A 21,447-nucleotide genomic window follows, 5' to 3' on the forward strand; every position below is an offset into this window, starting at 1 on the left:
GACACTAACAGAATCTGCTGCACTATATAAGACACTGTAACGGAATCTGCTGCACTATATAAGACACTGTAACAGAATCTGCTGCGATATATAAGACGATGTAACGGAGTCTGCTGCGCTATATAAGACACTGTAACGGAATCTGCTGCGCTATATAAGACACTGTAACGGAATCTGCTGCACTATATAAGACGCTGTAACGGAATCTGCTGCTCTATATAAGACACTGTAATGGAATCTGCTGCGCTATATAAGACACTGTAACGGAATCTGCTGCGCTATATAAGACACTGTAACGGAATCTGCTGCACTATATAAGACGCTGTAACGGAATCTGCTGCGCTATATAAGACACTGTAATGGAATCTGCTGCGCTATATAAGACACTGTAATGGAATCTGCTGCGCTATATAACACTGTAACGGAATCTGCTGCGCTATATAACACACTGTAACGGAATCTGCTGCGCTATATAAGACACTGTAACAGAATCTGCTGCACTATATAAGACACTGTAACGGAATCTGCTGCGCTATATAAGACACTGTAACAGAATCTGCTGCACTATATAAGACACTAACGGAATCTGCTGCACTATATAAGACACTGTAACAGAATCTGCTGCGATATATAAGACGATGTAACGGAGTCTGCTGCGCTATATAAGACACTGTAACGGAATCTGCTGCGCTATATAAGACACTGTAACGGAATCTGCTGCGCTATATAAGACGCTGTAACGGAATCTGCTGCTCTATATAAGACACTGTAATGGAATCTGCTGCGCTATATAAGACACTGTAACGGAATCTGCTGCGCTATATAAGACACTGTAACGGAATCTGCTGCACTATATAAGACGCTGTAACGGAATCTGCTGCGCTATATAAGACACTGTAACGGAATCTGCTGCGCTATATAAGACGCTGTAACTGAATCTGCTGCGCTATATAAGACGCTGTAACGGAATCTGCTGCGCTATATAAGACGCTGTAACGGAATCTGCTGCGCTATATAAGACGCTGTAACGTAATCTGCTGCGCTATATAAGACGCTGTAACGGAATCTGCAGCGCTATATAAGACGCTGTAACGGAATCTGCTGCACTATATAAGACGCTGTAACGGAATCTGCTGCGCTATATAAGACACTGTAACAGAATCTGCTGCGCTATATAAGACACAGTAACGGAATCTGCTGCGCTATATAAGACACTGTAACAGAATCTGCTGCACTATATAAGACACTGTAACGGAATCTGCTGCACTATATAAGACACTGTAACAGAATCTGCTGCGATATATAAGACGATGTAACGGAGTCTGCTGCGCTATATAAGACACTGTAACGGAATCTGCTGCGCTATATAAGACACTGTAACGGAATCTGCTGCACTATATAAGACGCTGTAACGGAATCTGCTGCTCTATATAAGACACTGTAACGGAATCTGCTGCGCTATATAAGACACTAACGGAATCTGCTGCACTATATAAGACGCTGTAACGGAATCTGCTGCGCTATATAAGACACTGTAACGGAATCTGCTGCGTTATATAAGACACTGTAACGGAATCTGCTGCGCTATATAAGACACTGTAATGTAATCTGCTGCGCTATATAAGACACTGTAACAGAATCTGCTGCGTTATATAAGACACTGTAATGGAATCTGCTGCGCTATATAAGACACTGTAACGGAATCTGCTGCGCTATATAAGACACTGTAACGAAATCTGCTGCGCTATATAAGACGCTGTAACAGAATCTGCTGCGCTATATAAGACGCTGTAATGGAATCTGCTGCGCTATATAAGACACTGTAATGTAATGAATCTGCTGCACTATATAAGGCACTGTAACCGAATCTGCTGTGCTATATAAGACACTGTAACGGAATCTGCTGTGCTATATAAGACACTGTAACGGAATCTGCTGCGCTATATAAGACACTGTAACGGAATCTGCTGCGCTATATAAGACACTGTAACAGAATCTGCTGCACTATATAAGACACTGTAACGGAATCTGCTGCGCTATAAAAGACACTGTAACGGAATCTGCTGCGCTATATAAGACGCTGTAAAGGAATCTGCTGCGCTATATAAAACGCTGTAACGGAATCTGCTGCGCTATATAAGACGCTGTAACGGAATCTGCTGCGCTATATAAAACGCTGTAACGGAATCTGCTGCGCTATATAAGACACTAACGGAATCTGCTGCACTATATAAGACGCTGTAACGGAATCTGCTGCGCTATATAAGACACTGTAACGGAATCTGCTGCGTTATATAAGACACTGTAACGGAATCTGCTGCGCTATATAAGACACTGTAATGTAATCTGCTGCGCTATATAAGACACTGTAACAGAATCTGCTGCGTTATATAAGACACTGTAATGGAATCTGCTGCGCTATATAAGACACTGTAACGGAATCTGCTGCGCTATATAAGACACTGTAACGAAATCTGCTGCGCTATATAAGACGCTGTAACAGAATCTGCTGCGCTATATAAGACGCTGTAATGGAATCTGCTGCGCTATATAAGACACTGTAATGTAATGAATCTGCTGCACTATATAAGGCACTGTAACCGAATCTGCTGTGCTATATAAGACACTGTAACGGAATCTGCTGTGCTATATAAGACACTGTAACGGAATCTGCTGCGCTATATAAGACACTGTAACAGAATCTGCTGCACTATATAAGACACTGTAACGGAATCTGCTGCGCTATAAAAGACACTGTAACGGAATCTGCTGCGCTATATAAGACGCTGTAAAGGAATCTGCTGCGCTATATAAAACGCTGTAACGGAATCTGCTGCGCTATATAAGACGCTGTAACGGAATCTGCTGCGCTATATAAAACGCTGTAACGGAATCTGCTGCGCTATATAAAACGCTGTAACGGAATCTGCTGCGCTATATAAGACGCTGTAACGGAATCTGCTGCGCTATATAAGACACTGTAACGGAACCTACTGCGCTATATAAGACCCTGTAACGGAATCTGCTGCGCTATATAAGACACTGTAACGGAATCTGCTGCGCTACATAAGACACTGTAACGGAATCTGCTGCACTATATAAGACACTGTAATGGAATCTGGTGCGCTATATAAGGCACTGTAACAGAATCTGCTGCACTATATAAGACACTGTAATGTAATCTGCTGCGCTATATAAGACACTGTAACGGAATCTGCTGCGCTATATAAGACACTGTAATGTAATGAATCTGCTGCACTATATAAGGCACTGTAACAGAATCTGCTGTGCTATATAAGACACTGTAACAGAATCTGCTGCGCTATATAAGACACTGTAACGGAATCTGCTGCGCTATATAAGACCCTGTAACGGAATCTGCTGCGCTATATAAGACGCTGTAACGGAATCTGCTGCGCTATATAAAACGCTGTAACGGAATCTGCTGCGCTATATAAGGCACTGTAATGGAATCTGTTGCGCTATATAAGACGCTGTAACGGAATCTGCTGCGCTTTATAAGACACTGTAACGGAACCTACTGCGCTATATAAGACCCTGTAACGGAATCTGCTGCGCTATATAAGACACTGTAACGGAATCTGCTGCGCTACATAAGACACTGTAACGGAATCTGCTGCACTATATAAGACACTGTAATGGAATCTGGTGCGCTATATAAGGCACTGTAACAGAATCTGCTGCACTATATAAGACACTGTAATGTAATCTGCTGCGCTATATAAGACACTGTAACGGAATCTGCTGCGCTATATAAGACACTGTAATGTAATGAATCTGCTGCGCTATATAAGGCACTGTAACAGAATCTGCTGTGCTATATAAGACCCTGTAACGGAATCTACTGCGCTATATAAGACCCTGTAACGGAATCTGCTGCGATATATAAGACACTGTAACGGAATCTGCTGTGCTATATAAGACACTAACGTAATCTGCTGCGCTATATAAGACACTGTAACGGAATCTGCTGCGCTATATAAGACACTGTAACGGAATCTGCTGTGCTATATAAGACACTGTAACGGAATCTGCTGCGCTATATAAGACACTGTAATGTAATCTGCTGCGCTATATAAGACACTGTAACAGAATCTGCTGCACTATATAAGGGACTGTAACAGAATCTGCTGCGCTATATAAGACACTGTAACGGAATCTGCTGCGCTATATAAGACACTGTAACAGAATCTGCTGCACTATATAAGGGACTGTAACAGAATCTGCTGCGCTATATAAGACACTGTAACGGAATCTGCTGCGCTATATAAGACACTGTAACGGAATCTGCTGCGCTATATAAGACACTGTAACGGAATCTGCTGCGCTATATAAGACACTGTAACGGAATCTGCTGCGCTATATAAGACACTGTAACGGAATCTGCTGCGCTATATAAGACACTGTAACGGAATCTGCTGCACTATACACTGTAAATAATAAATATATCATTGTTCACAGACCTATCACATCCGCCCTGCCGCACAGCCAATGCCGATATATATCTGCCTGTCTGGCTGTGTATATGGGTGACCACCGACCACCTGTATGCTGGCTGAAGGGGCTGACATCACAGCTGGACATGCAGCTGGTCTGTAGATGTGTATGGCAACCTAATTGGCCACTTACAAAGCCCTCTCCCATTTACACCTCTGACTTTATATCCCTTTACACCCCCACCCACCCTCTTCATGCACGCCTCCTCTCCTGCCCACTGATTACTTCCTCCTACTCCCACCTCCACGGTTCTTCACGTTCTGCTCCCTTTCTCTGGAAGTCTCTAACTCTTCCTCCTCAGACTCTCCACCTCTCTGCAAAACATCTTCACCGAGCCCAGCCAGAGCTCACCCTAACCTTCTGTTCCATGCTCGCTGTGTACCCCATCCGTGTCACCCCTGTCTGTCTACCCTTCCCTTTAGAATGTAAACTCTCACAAGCAGGGCCCTCGTGCTTTTCCTTCTACTTAAGCTATCGTCGATGGCACTAAATCCTGCAGTGTTCTGGCACCCTGATACTTATTCCTGTGCCCTCTGCTGATGCAGCGATGTTTATGTACCCTGTACTTGTCCTCTATTGTCTTCTACTGTAAGTCACGGTTTCCTGTGTTTGATCATTTGTGTATGTACTCTGTAATTGGGTGCTGCAGAACCCTTGTGGCGCCGGATAAAAAGAAAAACGATAATAGTTCACGGCAATCACAATTCTCCTTTAAGTGTTACACAGGACGACAATGCCAGCCTGGGGGTCTGCCAGCTGAGATAGGCACCATACCGCATACAGATAAAGGGGTGAGTGCAGCTGTTCCGAATCACACAGGTAATTGTTGTTGCCCAATTTTGGCAAAACTATCAAAGAGGTTATCAGTTTCCGAAGGGTGGTTCAGGTACATCAGCGTATATACATATATATATGACGACTGCAGGGAACTGTGCTGACCAGAGCTGGGATAACACAGAGGGGAGAAGACATGGCTCACCTAGCCATTTTAGGAGCTTTTGCCAGCCTTGTGGTGGCTGCCCATGCTGCAACGGTAAGGCCAAGAGGGTTACGCCCAGATGTATCAAGCTTCAGAATTACGGAGATGATAAACAGCCAGCCAATCAGCACCTAACTGTCATTTTTCTAATCCAGCCTGTAACATGGTAGTTAGGAGCTGATTGGCTGGTAGTTTATCATTTTCCGTGTTATCACTCTTCGAAGCATGATACATCCGGCTTCTCTCACTCTATACTGCATGCAATGCCTAGAATTTGTTCTTGTTCATAACTCAATCATTTGGTGTATTAACCATCGATGGTTGCTTAGTGCGAATGTGCGGTGGACTTTCCTTCTGCAGCAGTGTGGGCCGATGACACATCGGATGAGCCATCAGAAGCTGCTATTGTGGCAACCATCGCTGTCCCAGCATTGAATGGACAAACTATTTGCACAAACACGTGGATGGTTGCCAACTTCTGGTGTCTGATGGCCGTCCCTAGTTCTGCTGAGAGCTGAAGTTAATATGTGCCACAAGAGCGAGAATAAAGGGATGATCTGGCCGTACAATATTCCAAACAGTCCTCAAGACGCACTAAAAGTCCAGGATTTAGGCCCTTATTCAGCTCTGATCGCAGTGCAATTTTTTTTCAAAATGGCCAAAACCATGTGCAGTGGTGGGGCAGATGTAACATGTGCAGAGAGAGTTCGATTTGATTGGGGTGTGTTGAAACTGAAATCTAAATAGCAGCGTACAAATAATGCAGTCAGTATTTACCCTGCACAGAAACAAAATGAATCACACAAATCTAACTCTCTCTGCACATGTTACATCTACCCCACCTGCAGTGCACATGGTTTTGCCCATTTTGAGAACAAATTTGTACTGCGATCAGATCTGAATAAGGGCCTTTTATTTGATCCAGGCTCGATCACCAGTGACATAGAGCCTGATTCGGGGGTTGTAGCCGCAGGTGAACGTCATTTTCCGCAGATGGCCAGCTAAGGGAAAAAAAACAAAAAGAGTGAATTAACCGTAGTTAATTTAGAGCGATTGTTATGTGTAGTTTTACCCAGAGCAGCTGCTTTAGGGAGTAGTCAGTTCCCTGAAAATAGCACGAGGTGAAAAATATTTAAAAACAAGCAGCACTGACAAGAAATTTTCATATACTCAAATCAATGAATATTTAATAACCATTCAAAAGTCCACAATATTAAAACCAATATCAAGAATTTGTGATAAGAGATAAATATGGACCCAGTAGGATTTTATAGTCACCAGCTGAAAGTTCATGAAACCTGCAATGATCCAATGATAGTCCCAGTAGTAGGAGTGTGTGTGTGGCCTGGCACTCCCAGGTGTTACAGATGTAACACTGAAATAGCTGGTCCTTAGCTGTCTCCATTGTCTCATTGTCGGCCAATTGCTCTTGGATCATCCTTGTTCCGGGTTCAGTATGATTTTCCAGACGGACGTTTGACTGACGGTCATTATACAGACACTGATATTCATTATAACGACATGTTCAATTGACCAACATGGTCAAATTACCGACATTTAACATGCCAACAGATCAACGTGTCGACATGTGTTTCTATGGGGTTTTTTGGTGTCTATGTTGACGTAGACACATCCCCTCGCAGCCAGAAAAATCATGGTGGCCGTCCATTGAATGATGTCTTCAGGGCTCACAAATATAAGTGGAGACTGACTTATATTTGCAGGCATCGTGTTACCTCATGTCAGCCACCGGCCCCTGGCCCACATCGGCACGCCCACATTTCCATGGGTGACACCCGTCCCGCCTGCTGCACACCCGAGTCCGTTTGCCCAGGGACCCTGCACATGCACATAACTCATTATGCGCAGTCAAAAAAACATTGTTCCCCGGTGCGTGGGACCAATTGAACCGGAATGACCCCCATACTCCCCCCCATGTCTCCAAATTTACAGTTACTGCTTGTTTGTTTCTATTGATCTTGTGGTGCCAATTAGAATTTGTCGTCACAGCTGGGCGTGGTGCACACAGAAGGGGGGTTCGTTGAAGGAACCAGTAAGAAAATTGGAATAATTTCCCCCGATTACATTGACATTTTCAAGGGGATTCCATTTGCTGCCCCTACAAAAGTTCTAGAGAAACCCGAAAAGCACCCAGGATGGTCCGGTAAGTCCGGCATTTTCTATGTACTTAACTATATTATAGTTTATACTATACAGTGGTCATTAAAATATTCTCTGTATTGTATAGCAGTCACTAGAATGTTCTGTGTATTGTATCTAGCGTATATATATATATATATATATATTACATTTACAATACTCGTATGGGGTTCGGGGGGCAGAACTTTTTTTGGGCAGGGGGCTGTAAAATTTCTAGTTACACCGCAGGATTGGCTGTATTTTTAAACCACCAATCATTTCCAAGGCAAAACCAGGCTGCTTTTGCTTTCTTCCAATATATATTTTATTGAGCCTCAAATGTCATATACAATCATAGATTTGATTTGCTGCTTTTGCCTTCTAAATGATTACCAAGAATGTTATACTTAGAGCACAGGTTCTCAAACTCGGTCCCCAGGACCCCACACAGTGTATGTTTTGCAGGTCTCCTTACAGAATCAAGTGAGATAATTAGCTCCACCTAATCGAATTGAATGATTTTGCATCGCTCGCAGATCTAAGACACCTCTCTGGTATCTTAGATCTGCGGGTCCCTGTACGGGAAGTGGGGGGACAGCTGACGTCAGCCGCCTGCACCCCGCACCCGCGTCACCGGCGTATATTCCCATGAAATGCTGGTTGTTCCCATGGGCGCGACTACGGCCCACGCCCCCCCATCTGCACTGCTGTGAATAATCCATTCGCCGTGCCCACTCGCACAATCTGGCTGCACATGTGCACAAATGATTATGCGAATGCGCAGTTGCTAAACATTGCTAGTATGAGGGCCTGTGAGGGGTCCTGAGGACTGAGTTTGAGAACTAACGACTCAGAGGATCATGTCAGTTATTCTCGTTCATTCGGTCCGATGTTGCGCGTCTGCGCAGGCGCGATTCTACGCATGTGCAGATGTAGCGTGCGGGGGGGGGGGGGGGCGGAGAAGGGGGGGGGACACCGGGCTGCCCCATTACCATATGGGAACACCCAGCGTTTCATGGCGGTTCCCATGAGAACACAGGGCGTTCATTCGGCGGGTGGGGTTTGGTGGATTTGCAAGGCTGCGAATCAACCAGCATAACCCCCATGACTGTTGTATTTACATTATTACAAATTGCCTCACTTGTTCCTTTCTGGTGGCCAGAAGTCTGTGGATAACGGAGTTGCCATAATCTACGGTGTCTCTAATCCTTTCTCACAGGTACACTGAAGACCACTGAATACAAACCCCGCTGTATACAAGCAAACTTAATGCAGAACGGGATACGTGGAGATCTGGACTGTCTTTACCTAAATATCTGGGTTCCTCAGTCCCGCTCTGCAGGTCAGTATAGACTGTGGGCCACATGAATCTCAGAATGTATATACAGTACATTCATATAAAGCAAGAAGATCATATCAGTACATAATAATGTATCTGACGCTTGTTATTACACTGTGTAAGTTTATTACAGCGTTACTGCAGGTCTACATTGCAGTATATTTACTAATCGGCAGGTTGTCACAGCATAATATATAGTGAAGGGTTGCCTACCCTCCCGGAATGGCCGGGAGTCTCCTGAAAATCGTTTCCCCCTCCTGGCCCCCTGGAAAGGTGTGGGTCCCCCACTGCGCCCCCCCCCCCCCCCCCCCCCATGATCGCAGCCGTATTTCCCCGACGTTGGCATTTAAATGCTGCAATCCGCGGGTCTCAGAGGAGGGGGAGGAGCTAAAATGTCACAATAGCGTCATTTTAGCCCCTCCACAGAGATCATGGGGCGGGGCTTAATGATGCCACGCTCAAGCCCCGCCCCCAGAACTGCTGCTGAAAGTCTCCTGTACGGGCTTCTCCCGGAGAGGAGATTCTTAAAGTCGGCAACCCTGATATAGTGCTATCACTCATTTGCCTCATTCCCTATCACAGGAACAGTGGGGACACACATACACACTAGAGATAATTGTCTATTCACGAGTCAATTAAACTAACGGGCCTACACCCGGGGCGACAATGTAGAACACTCAGATCACTCCGTAAGATCTCTCAGCACACAGCGCTGCACAGCTATGTGTCAGCGCTGTGTGCTTAACGATCCGTCAGGGCCAGTGTTCTCCAGGGAGACCACTGGCCCTGTCTGACCGTCTAACTAGATTTATCCAGCATGCAAATTTTTAATCACCCAGCGATGGTGGCGCGAGGGGCCACACATCGCTATCACTGTGGCCCCTACACACCGAGCGATGTTGGGGCATTTTCTAAGCTAGTCAGTTCTGTCCCAGAAATCTGATTTATCAGCTCAATTTACCCACATTCTATGGTTAAACACTGATAGCATGCCAGTTTTTGGAATTCCCCATGGGTATCGGGACCTTTCCCATGTAGCATATCTGTACCCCTGGCTTATAATAACCAGAAAAACCAGGGGAAGCTTATTTATTCTATAGAGTTACACATTGTGCTGCCCCTATATCTAGTCCAATATATAACAATAGTCCTTTAATAATGGTCCTGTACATTGATGCCCTTATTCCGTGTTTAGTGTCAACAAAGTTACCCGTTATGGTCTGGATTTACGGAGGTGGATTTATGCTTGGCGGCGGTCAGGGTGCCAACTTCTTGGACAATTATCTGTATGATGGAGAAGAACTGGCTCTCCGTGGCAACGTCATTGTGGTGACCTTCAACTACCGAGTGGGACCCCTGGGATTCCTCAGCACTGGAGATGCCAACCTCCCTGGTAATGTGTCTCGTTAGTTATGGGTTCTTGTTATTGAATAAGAATTATATATTTTGAAAGCTATTGTGTTTAATGAGATCTTGCAACTAAACTAACTTTGGGGGAGTTGGCTTTGTCCAAATGTCATTGTTAATGCATTCTTAATAACAGCCACTAGGGGCACCATCTTATTTAAGTCTGCTGTCTAAGCATGGGCAGTGCAAATGACAAAAAGATAAGGAAAAGTTTTTGCAATTAAAAGTCAATGTACTAGGGGAAAAAAATTGATCAAGGAGAAAATTATACAGACTAGAGTTTGCTGAAGCTATAATAAATTACAAAATGTATATTAAGATTTATTAAAAAAACAATTACTTGAGAATAATCAATACAATTGCTGTAGGTATGGGTCATTGGCTCCCAGGGTCGACAGCGTTGGAAGGTCGAAACAAGCATTAGGTCGACAGTCAAAATGTTGACATGAGTTTTGCACACATTTTTCACCCAATGTCGACATGGACATCGCCAAAGTGTACCGCTTACCCACGTATGGCTTGATGCGCTCGCCGTGCTTTGGGCACAGTGCCTTACAACCCTGTCGACTTATTTCAGGTGTCGACATTAGCCCTGTTGACCTTAGGTTGTAGACCTAATGCATCGCAACCTAAATAGGGCAACCTAGTGCCCGTATCCCATCGCTGTTGTGGGCACACTCTGTTCTGTTTGCCCCCGTCCAGTTTTACCACCGTAGCTATGTTTGCTCACCTACAGTTTCTCCTAGCGCTAATGATGGCTTCTTTGTGACCAGGGAACTACGGGATGTGGGACCAGCACATGGCCATCGCGTGGGTGAAGAGGAACATTGTTGCCTTTGGCGGGGATCCTGAAAACATCACCATCTTCGGCGAGTCGGCTGGAGCTGCCAGCGTCTCACTGCAGGTAATGAATGCAAGTTTGTAGTAAGATCTGACTGTCTACTACTACTGTCACACCTACTGTCACACCTACTGTCACACCTACTGTCACACCTACTGTCACACCTACTGTCACACTTACTGTCACACCTACTGTCACACCTACTGTATGTAGACGTTTCCCTATATTCTCAGCATCTCTCCCTATAATATATGTCACTGTGCTTTAGATCCCTACATTCTATACATTGAGTTGAGACCTGTCGTGCTTGTCCTCTCTCTGTGTTTCAGACACTGACTCCGTACAATGTTGGATTGATCAAGCGAGCGATCAGTCAGAGTGGAGTGGGGCTGTGCCCTTGGGCAATCCAGCAGGATCCATTGATCTGGGCTAAACAGGTAATGCCTAGAAGTCAATGCTTTTCTCCCATGTTTGGATCTGGTTCTTAGCTTCTCCCTAGTATAAGACACCACCTCCCAGCTCTATAGGGGGGTTGTGGAAGCTGAACAATAATATTAAAATTGGGGTTCCTAAACTGGCAGGTCCTCGTGGCTGCTAAAGTCCAATGCTGCTCCCCTCACTGGTGGTAGAGGTGGGCTTTACTGCAGACAGACAGACCTGGTATGGTCAGTGGCCCTCTGTCTTCTCCATCAATGTATCTATATATTATAAAATAAAGCCCCCAGTATGCATCTCTTTGTCTGTTCGGGCTGATCTCTAGAACCATAGGACATATCGTGATTCAGTTTTCACAATTCTGTAACACATTTGTTATAGAAAGTTCAGGTGTATGAAATATTAATCTATGACAAAAAGGAGTCGAGCGGTGACGATATTCGTGAGCAAGTCAAAGAAACAATGTCCATCCCAGGTCTTTCTGTGCTTACGCTGCCTAAAACATTAAGGAGAAATCACAACAATGGGCTTTGTAGAATTTGATAATAGTAGTATGTAGAAACTGATACGTATTATATGGTTTTCCAGAAATATGTACTGTAGCCTCTTTTACTGATACAATATTTCAGTTTCCCCTTATAGTCTGTTCTTATAGGTGAAAAACAATTATTTTTTTTGCAAAGACCTCAGCATCTGTAGGGGCACCTGTGCTTCCCCAACTGATGCGGAACTACACCTCCCACCATGGCCTGGCACTATATAAGCATGCTCTAACATAAAAATTGTGGCAAGACACAGTGGCATGGCCTTTGGGGCACATACGCTTAAGCAGCCCCGGACATAGGTTCTATAGTTATCAATTAAGGGCCTTAGGGGAATTAGCTGCTAAGCAATTGAGTCTGGCCTGAAAACAGGGACACGTCCGCACCCCTATAGGTGGAGGCATCCGCCTCTCAGTAGTGCCCCACATAGATCTCACTTATAACATTAACTAGGGCACTACTGTGGGACACAACCTCAATTTGGACAGTGGTGTAGGGTGTAACATTAACTAGGGATCTCTGTGGGGCATATCTTTACCAAGGGCATTAATTGAACAACTACTGCAGAAGAGGGGTCTCCTGAAAGCATCCTGCAAAGTTCTGATATGGGCCCACTGGGAGTTGTAGTTCAGCAGCTGCTCTGGTGCCAGAGGTTGACTACCCCCAATCTAGAGAGCCATTTAAATACTATATATGTTTTTGTGCATGTTATTTATTAACAGAGCAACCTTGTCGTCAGTGGTCTTCCAGCGTAAATAATGCTGATTTTCCATACTGTGCAATGTATAATGTCATATGCCTCATTAACAATACAGGCGTATTTCCTGATTGCAGATTGCAGCTAAGGTTGGCTGTCCGGTGAATGACACGGCAGAGTTAGCGAACTGTCTTCGCAATACAGATCCGACCGCCATCACTCTGGCATATGAACTGCAATTAGTCAACCTGGACTGTAAGTGTCAGAGCTGGAACAGCTGGTATTCTGGGTACACAATGAGACGGTATAAGCCTGGTTATGTTGTTTCCGGCGAATCGGAATGTCATATGGGGCAGTGTGCATGCACAATATACGGGTGCCCACAGTCGCATATAATGTCACTCAGCTGGAGTGCTGCTCAGCCAACCGGGAAATATCACATGCCACCTGGAGTATGCTAATGAGGGACAGAACAGTGATCTGTGACTTGTCCTCCATTAGATCATTCTTACGGCTTCCCAGAATCCCATCCGATGTCGAACCAACCTATGTGCTGGGTACATATTGCATAGTGCGTACCCAGATTTAGGTAGTCTTGGCAGGCTTTTAGGGCCCAATGGGCCATTTTTATGACTACAACATAAGTAATACTAATTACTGAGGAGCGGATAGTGGCTGAGCAGCAACTACAATACCAACTGTATGACCCCTCCATTAGATGTGGCCCTGGGTAATTAGTACACTCCCTGTCTCTCACCACTGGATGCAGAACAATAACTGTGACTTATATCTGGATAAGGTCTTCAGAAACCATAACACAGTAGTGTTTGCTATAACCGTTACTGTAAACCTACAGCTCAAAAGATTGATTCATACACCAACTATATACAGTACAAAATGAGATCCGGTATATCCTTCCACCAAACACACAAACAACAACCGGGACGACATAGAGCACAATAACCTCCACCACTGTTTGTCGCTATGGTAACTGTTCATTGCTGCAATAAGCTATTGTTACAGCTAAGCGATATGAAAATTACACTTATTGCATTTCCCAATGAAAAGCTACCTAAAATGGGAAATCCAGCTTTGGGTGGGGCAAACATTGAGGACCAAATCTTTTCTCCCCCTGCAGATCCTCTGGTGCACTACTTGGCTTTCTCGCCGGTCATCGATGGAGACTTTATCCCAGATGAGCCCAGGAGACTTTTTGGCAATGCAGCGAATGTGGACTACCTAGCGGGTATCAACAACATGGACGGGCATCTGTTTGCTGGGGTTGATTTACCAAGCTTAAACAGGCCTCTCGTTAAGATTTCTGTGTGAGTGTCTGGTCACGTAAGTGTAAAATAACCGTTCAATAATGAAGGGGAGATGTCTCAAGTCCTGGAAAGAGATAAAGCGGAGAAGTTACACAAAGCGGCTAATCAGCATCTGTCACTTCAGAGACTGTTCTAGAGCTGGGAGGTTTGGGGAAGGGGGGGGGGGGCATAGGACAGGGACAGCATAGTGAAAGTGGCAGAGGGGGGTTTGGTGGATTGGAACAGAACAGCAGAATGAGGCAGCCATGCTAGTACAGAGTGGGGCACAGCAGTGACTTTACTAGTATATATATATATATATATATATATATATATATATATATAATATCTCTCGCAATAAGGCACAGATACTACACAAATCACCGTCATTGGTCTGTGCTCGCAGTTACACATGGGTTCCCGGCTCCAAGTGTGCTACTCACAGCAAGTGTTCGCATCTACTCCCAGACATTTCCAACATCCACTCTAGGCTGTGCGCTACGCCCATAGTGTTCATTCTAGCACCCGCCATCTTTGAAAACCCATGCAGTTCCTGTTCCCTGACTGGGGTGTCGCTGTCTGCTGTGGTGTTTCTAGCACAGGTCTGGTTTGTCTATCAGTGCTGATATACAGACCACACTGTGCTAGAAGCACTACAGCAGACAGCGATACCCCAGGCAGGGAAGAGGAACTGCATGGGTTTTCAAAGATGGCGGGTGCTAGAATGAACACTATCCCAGCAAGTGTTAGCATCTACTCCCAGCAATTTCCAACATCTTCTCCAGGCTGTACCATCTATTCTAGCCGAATGCCAGGCAAACCATACTATGCCAAGCTGTGTAGGGTCTTTGCTAAGACTCATATATCTTCTTCCCGGTGTCCCAGTGCCTGCTGTCATTATCAGCCTGATCCAGTCTATACAACATTCTCGTTTATAAAGTAGTCATGTTCCGGGTCAACACTATGAAATTCGACATACATATTGGTGGTGGGCATGCCTCCCAACTTTGAAATAGTCTGGGGAGGAACAGTTGTCCCGAAATGTGGGATGTGACCTGGCAGAAAGGGGCGTGGCCTACAAATCACATCCCTCCCGCGAGGCCATGCCCCCATTTTGACGCTGTGGAGGTAACATATAAGTAGAGATGCCCTTTAAGTCTTGCTCTAGAAGGCAGGGATGGAAGTGTGGACTGTACATCAGAGACACAGGGTTTGTTCTGGTTGTTAGAGTCTTAATCCTAGAAGTGACCACGGACATTATTGTGATGTAATGGTGACTGTCTAACAGGGAAGAAGTGCGTAAAGTGGTGCAGGGCCTGACGCTTCCTAAAGGTACAGATGGATTGGATGTCGCTTTTGAACTCTATACTGAAAGCTGGGCCGCAGATGTCAGCCAAGAGGTCATGAAGAAGACCGTTGTGGATTTAGAGACAGATTATATATTCCTGGTGCCCACACAAGAGGCTCTCGCTCTCCACTTCCAACATGCCAAGTAAGTCCTCATATCCTACAATGCTTTAGTTCAATATACAGCAGGTTGGATGTTGGGTAACCAGGCCTGCACCTCCTTTATTTAACCGAATAAAGGCTAACGGCTGGAGCAGCCTTCTTCAGGAAGCAATGTAAGGAAAGGGGTCCTCTTCCTCATCATCCTCCGAAATCTGATCCCTCCCTCCAACACTGCTTTCAGCTTCATTGTCTTATGGAGACCTCACCAACAGCCACAACCCTTGGCCCTTTACCCATTACACGGTCTATCTACAGGGTCATCTCCCCCAGCCCCCCTCTTAGTACATTGACCCCATCATTTCTCTGTCACCTTCTAGAAGCTAATAGCTAGAATCTGAGAACTGAGTTCCACCACATGTAAGGATAGGGGGGGAATCGGTTGTGCATACACCTCATAGCGATGGAGATGCGCAGTCCCATTCGTCGCTATCGCTAAGTCTGATCTTTTGTGGCATGCAGATCATTTATCGTGTGTAGAGAATGACTAATAGCGATCAACTATGTAAAATAACCTTTTTTTTGCTTCGCACACATCGATTAGTGCTCATAGATATGCGGGCATGAGCGATCTAGATCCCAGGAAGTTCAAGGGAATTCGCACACCCCAAATCGCATCGCACAAAAGCCTAGCACAAATCTCAACCTGTGTATGCCCCTTTTAGTGTTGAATTCATATTTGTGCTACTTGTATATCTGGTGCAGCAGAAAAAAAGTAATAAATTACCCCATTTTACTGGACATTTCACACGTGGAACATCAGCAGGTTCCTTGTTATGTACGAGGAGAACTCAAAGCCAAATTCCCAAGACAGTAGATGCCCTGGGCTTTAGCAGATTTTGCCTTTAGTACAGTATATGACCCTTCAAAACTGTGTTGTAGTTCATATTATTATTTTTGTTGTTTACATTAACCCAGGAATGCCAAGACTTTCAGCTACCTGTTCTCTCACCCAACACGTATGCCCGTATACCCCAGCTGGGTAGGCGCTGACCACGCAGAAGACTTGCAGTACATGTTTGGTAAACCGTTCAAAAACACTCTGGCCTACAGACCCCAGGACAGGGATGTCTCATCCGCTATGATGGCTTATTGGACCAACTTCGCAGCCACTGGGTAAGAATGAAGCTTATTTTAAAAACATTGGTGTTGATATAGTAAAGCAGTGAAATACAGGCTCCCCAGCTGAGGGGTGACCGCTAAGAAGCCCCATGCGGACTCGCTGCGCTCCCACACTGCAGGCTCCGTGGCTTGTTGTGCTCGCCACAGGTTCAATTCTACTTCTATAGGGGTCATCATGGACCCCCACAAGGGAGAATAACCCCTGTCAGTCGGGGTGTGGTATAGGGTTCCGACAGTCATTAGCTTGACGTCGGGATCCTGACTGGCCGGACTCAGACAGCGGCGTGAGCGCAACAAAGCCCCTTGCTGGCTCGCAACGCTGCGGGCACGGTGGTTCGCTACGCTCGCCACCTATTCTATTCTCCCTCTATGAGGTCGTGGAACCCCACGAGGGAGAATAGCCGGTGGCCGTCGGTATCCCGAGTGTCGGGGTTTTGACTGTCGGGATCCCGACGTCAGGGTAGTGACTGTCGGGATTCCAACTGTCGGGAAACTGTCCAGCAGTCGGGATCCTGACTGTCAGACATTTAACACTCGGGATTCTGATGTCAGAGTAATGACCATCGGAATTCCGACTGTCGGAGTGTCATCCGGCCAGTCAGAAGCTCAGCACATACACTCCTGTGTCTGAAACAAACTTCTACTTGCTCCTTTCCTGCAAAATCGGGTCAACAGCAAAATCTAGGGGCTGTGATGACCTGGCCACGGGATTTGTCGAGCCCGCCTGTATACTCATGCCCGGGCAGTTGAAGGCTTCACTACCCATAGAATGCTGGCTGGTGCCGCTGATATAAAAAGTATAATTGAGGCACTGACTTTTCTATGTGTGTTTTCTTTCACAGAGATCCCAACAAAGGAAATTCTAAAGTCCCCACTCCTTGGTTGGCATACTCCACTCAGAACGGACAGTACCTGGAGATAAACAAAAAGATCAATAACAAGTCTATGAAGCATGATCTGCGTTCCCCTTACGTCAGATTTTGGGTCAGCACCTACCGCAATCTTCCCAACCTGTAACCAGAACAGATGACCCAGAATTAAAATTTTGATTTGAACAAATCCTCTGGTCTAATGGTCTTCTGTCTGCTCTACAGCTATTAGGTAGTAAGCAGGGACGGCAACTAACCACCGATAGGACCCACTCATGGTGAATATACAGATAGTTTCCCACCACAGCAGCCCTGTCACCCGGTAGGCCTGAGTCGCGGCCAGCAGGAGCCAACTATGGTACAACATTGCATACTTTCATACCATCAATGGTTCTGTCTGCATTGTCCGTCCATAGCAACCATTGATAAATGTTACACCAATGTCCTCTCTAGCAGCAAGAGCTGATTAGGACCTACTGGGGCACAAGGTAACATTCTAACCAGAACCCTGGGTGACAGGTGGATGATCGGAATCTGGCAGTGGGTATTTACATTGACGAAACACAGAACAGCGGACTGAAGGATTCTCTAGATATTCTAGGAAAGTAAATGCAAATTCTCCCTTGCTACCGAAAGCTGGGTACACACTGGCCGATAACAATATGGACCCTATTGTTACCGATATCACATACATGTGTTATATGTTACACGGAGTATGAGGTACATTAGTTGCAAGATGAGTAAATTTATCATCTACAGTATTCCAAGGGCTGCAAATCAGGACACTTTATAGCTGAAAGTCAAACCCTAAGCGTCCAAATGTTAATTACCCTACAGTTCAGGACAATGTATTGATATTAGATACATGTGAGGTAACGTTTATGCCACCTGGCCCTTTGTGCTCGCTGACGGCATATTTGTGTGTTACCGGCACATATTACAGATTATTATTATTATTATTTTAGGCAAATCATTTTTACATTCTACATGTGTAAAAGCACAGCGGGGGGCCCCAGGTACAAAATATAATTTGGACCCCCCTCTCCACCACAACCCAAGTTTGCTATATACAACATGGCAGTGGGCAGGGAGTGACAGAGGGTGACAGGGAAAAATCAGAGGGTGAAAGGGGCAGCAGTGGGCCCCGGTGGTAGTTCCGCTTCTGGACAAACAGCTGAGCTGTAGGGGAATAGAGAGAATCCCTAAATATATGTAAAAAGGGACATTGAAATAATAATAACATATGTTATATCCCATGGTATGGCAGATGGAAACAGAACAGGTGGACAATTCGGGACACTCAGCTGTTTTCAAAAGCAAAGAACCTTCAGTACTTGATAACATATCTGTGCTTGTTGTTAAATACATTATTTGTTGTTGAGATATATATATATAATTACACTTTCAGGAAAAAATACACAAAGACCCTGCACTCAGTTTTATGGAGCCTTCATGTTGAATAACTCATATAGGGCGGGATGTATTAATATACATCGCCGCCCTTCGCACTGCAGCCGCCGCGATGCTGCCGCATATGTACTAACATATGCGGCCAGCATCGGGTTGCGGTGACAGAGACCCCCGCGATACCTGTGATGTGGGCTGCGGGGGTCTCCGTCACCTCCCGGCGGCTGGCAGTGTCCCCCCTGCGTCTCCTCCTCCCCCCTGAAGCCAGGGGGGGGAGATTTTGGAGGACGGGAGGGGGGGGGGGGGCGCGGATGTCGTACGGCGGGAGGCGAAAGAAGCCCATAGGCTTCTATAGGGTATCGCCACCCAGGGGGTGGCGATACCCAGCCTTGCGAAAACGGGGCGGACGGGGATTGATACATAGGAAAATGCAGTAAAACGGGGGTTTTACAGCATTTTCCCTTTAGTAAATCTCGCCCGTAGTGTCCAGGGATCAGCGGCAACAGCGCACCCGATGATCATTTTAAGCAAACATGAGCAGTTCATGTGTTTGGTTTTGTTTTGTATTATTTTTTGGGATCATACTGTCTCTCACATCATGGTGACCTCAGTTTAGATGCGTTAATACTCAGGGCCCGATTCAGACCTGCTCACTACGCTGCGTACAGATGGTGCCGCCATCAGCCAGACTGCCCGATTGCCAGATCTCATGCACTGGCGCAGGCTGGCGGACAGAAACGCATGCTGCACAGGGCGCAATATAGATGCCAATACCAGCAAGGAACAGTGGATAGCTAAGTGTATATATATATATATATATATATATATATATATATATATATATATACTTCAGGGTTGCCGACCCTCCCCGAATTTGCGGGAGTCTCCCGAAAATCGGGTCCTTCCTCCCGGCCCCCGGAAGGGTGGGCAACCCTCCCGGAATCAGGGGGACCCCCACTGAGCCCCCCGATCGCGGCATTTATATGCCGCAATCCGCGGGTCTCAGGGGAGGGGGCGGAGCTAAAACGGCACAATCGTGACGTTTTAGCCCCGCCCCCTCCATGGATATCAGTTATTTCTGCTATTTGCTGTAATGGAGGCGGGGCTTAATGACGTCACAGTTAAGCCCCGCCCCCAAAACGCGTAATGCAAGATTCCTCTCCGGGCTTCTCCCGTAGAGGATTTTTTTTAAGTCGGCCACCCTGATATACTTACACAACATTTAAAAGACAAATTAACAAAATACACGTGGACTTGAACATCTGACGTTTCAGAACGCCAGCTCCTGGTAGTGCCCCTGATGTCATGACGTCACCGGAACGCTGTGAAGAGCCCTCTGCAGCTGCTATATATCAGTCTGGCCCCACACCCACATATGCTGGGCTTACCGCTCTGTACCAACACAGAGGCTCCACACAGCACCAAGTACACCCTGAGCGACTCCTGGATGTAGTGTGTGGGGTGTAATTGTCTGATATGGGTGGTACAGTGGCTGCAGGCTGATGCTGCTGGAGTACAGCCGCCGCCTGCTCCGTTATATGATACCCGAGTGGTTCCGAGTGGTTCCGTGCTTGTGTCCTGGTTATCAGTCGCTGGCTGACTAATAGATCCTATAACAGAAGATAATGGCTGTGCGCTGTCAGACCGCAGTGTAACAAATTATGAGCAATCACAAATATTCTGTTCAGGCAGCAGTCAGATGCGGGTGCTTGGACCACATATAGAAAGAACACAAAGAGAGAAAAAGACAGACTGCGCTAAAATAGAAATCAAATGTAATCCACAAATAAACATAAAGGTATCAGAGCAATTCAAATACAAAATAAAATATAACAATATAAAACCAATTTCATTTGAAGGTCACTAGGGCCAGTATTAAAGGGACGTGAAGGCAGGGGCGGCAGTGCTTCCCCTGTCATTTTGTTTCAAAATAATACAAAGAATTTACCTATGACACATATTCTGTATCATAAGTATTTTCTTTAGATTATTTTACTAGATTGAATTATTTAACCTAGTTTGGGAGGCACCGATAAGCGTGCCTCCCACAAAAAATGGCAAGGGGAAGAAGCGGGGGGGGGGGGGGGGGGGGGGGGGGCTAAGCTGTTGGGTAAAAAAAAGCCCATTAAAAATAACGCCAAAAGCTGCACTTCTAGAAGTGCCTAATTGACAGGGGCTGCTGTGATTGGACAGCAGATCCAGCTGCTGTCCAATCACAGCAGCCCCTGTCATTTAAGCATGACAGTGTCACTTCTGTTCCCCCTCCCCTGCTTCCCTGTGCCCTGGCTCCCGAGTCCCGGTTCCCTGCCACGTGATGTGTCCCTCTCCCCTGCCTGGTAAGT

At 45.8% G+C, this 21,447-nt stretch overlaps 1 protein-coding gene across 1 annotated transcript; it reads left to right on the top strand.

The window, feature by feature from the left end:
• The first annotated feature begins 1,075 nt into the window (after positions 1 to 1,075).
• Positions 1,076 to 17,882, top strand: LOC146037053 (bile salt-activated lipase-like). Its single transcript, XM_083160939.1, has 11 exons — positions 1,076 to 5,551; positions 7,508 to 7,661; positions 8,856 to 8,978; positions 10,171 to 10,368; positions 11,156 to 11,286; positions 11,553 to 11,660; positions 13,035 to 13,152; positions 14,036 to 14,222; positions 15,490 to 15,693; positions 16,626 to 16,823; positions 17,672 to 17,882. The coding sequence occupies exons 1-11, from the start codon at positions 5,489 to 5,491 to the stop codon at positions 17,844 to 17,846; spliced, it is 1,659 nt and encodes a 552-aa protein (XP_083017065.1). The 5' UTR covers positions 1,076 to 5,488; the 3' UTR covers positions 17,847 to 17,882.
• Positions 17,883 to 21,447: the final 3,565 nt, after the last annotated feature.

Source organism: Crinia signifera, chromosome 9 (genome assembly GCF_055691185.1).
Source record: "Crinia signifera chromosome 9, ASM5569118v1, whole genome shotgun sequence".
In the NCBI taxonomy this organism is placed as follows: domain Eukaryota; kingdom Metazoa; phylum Chordata; class Amphibia; order Anura; family Myobatrachidae; genus Crinia; species Crinia signifera.

Excerpts from the sequence above, each read along its gene's own strand:
- LOC146037053 (XM_083160939.1), top strand. The coding sequence starts at position 5,489 with ATGGCTCACCTAGCCATTTTAGGAGCTTTTGCCAGCCTTGTGGTGGCT. Across the intron at positions 7,662-8,855 it reads AAAGCACCCAGGATGGTCCG|GTACACTGAAGACCACTGAA; the intron begins GTAAGTCCGGCA and ends CCTTTCTCACAG. Across the intron at positions 15,694-16,625 it reads CTCCACTTCCAACATGCCAA|GAATGCCAAGACTTTCAGCT; the intron begins GTAAGTCCTCAT and ends ACATTAACCCAG.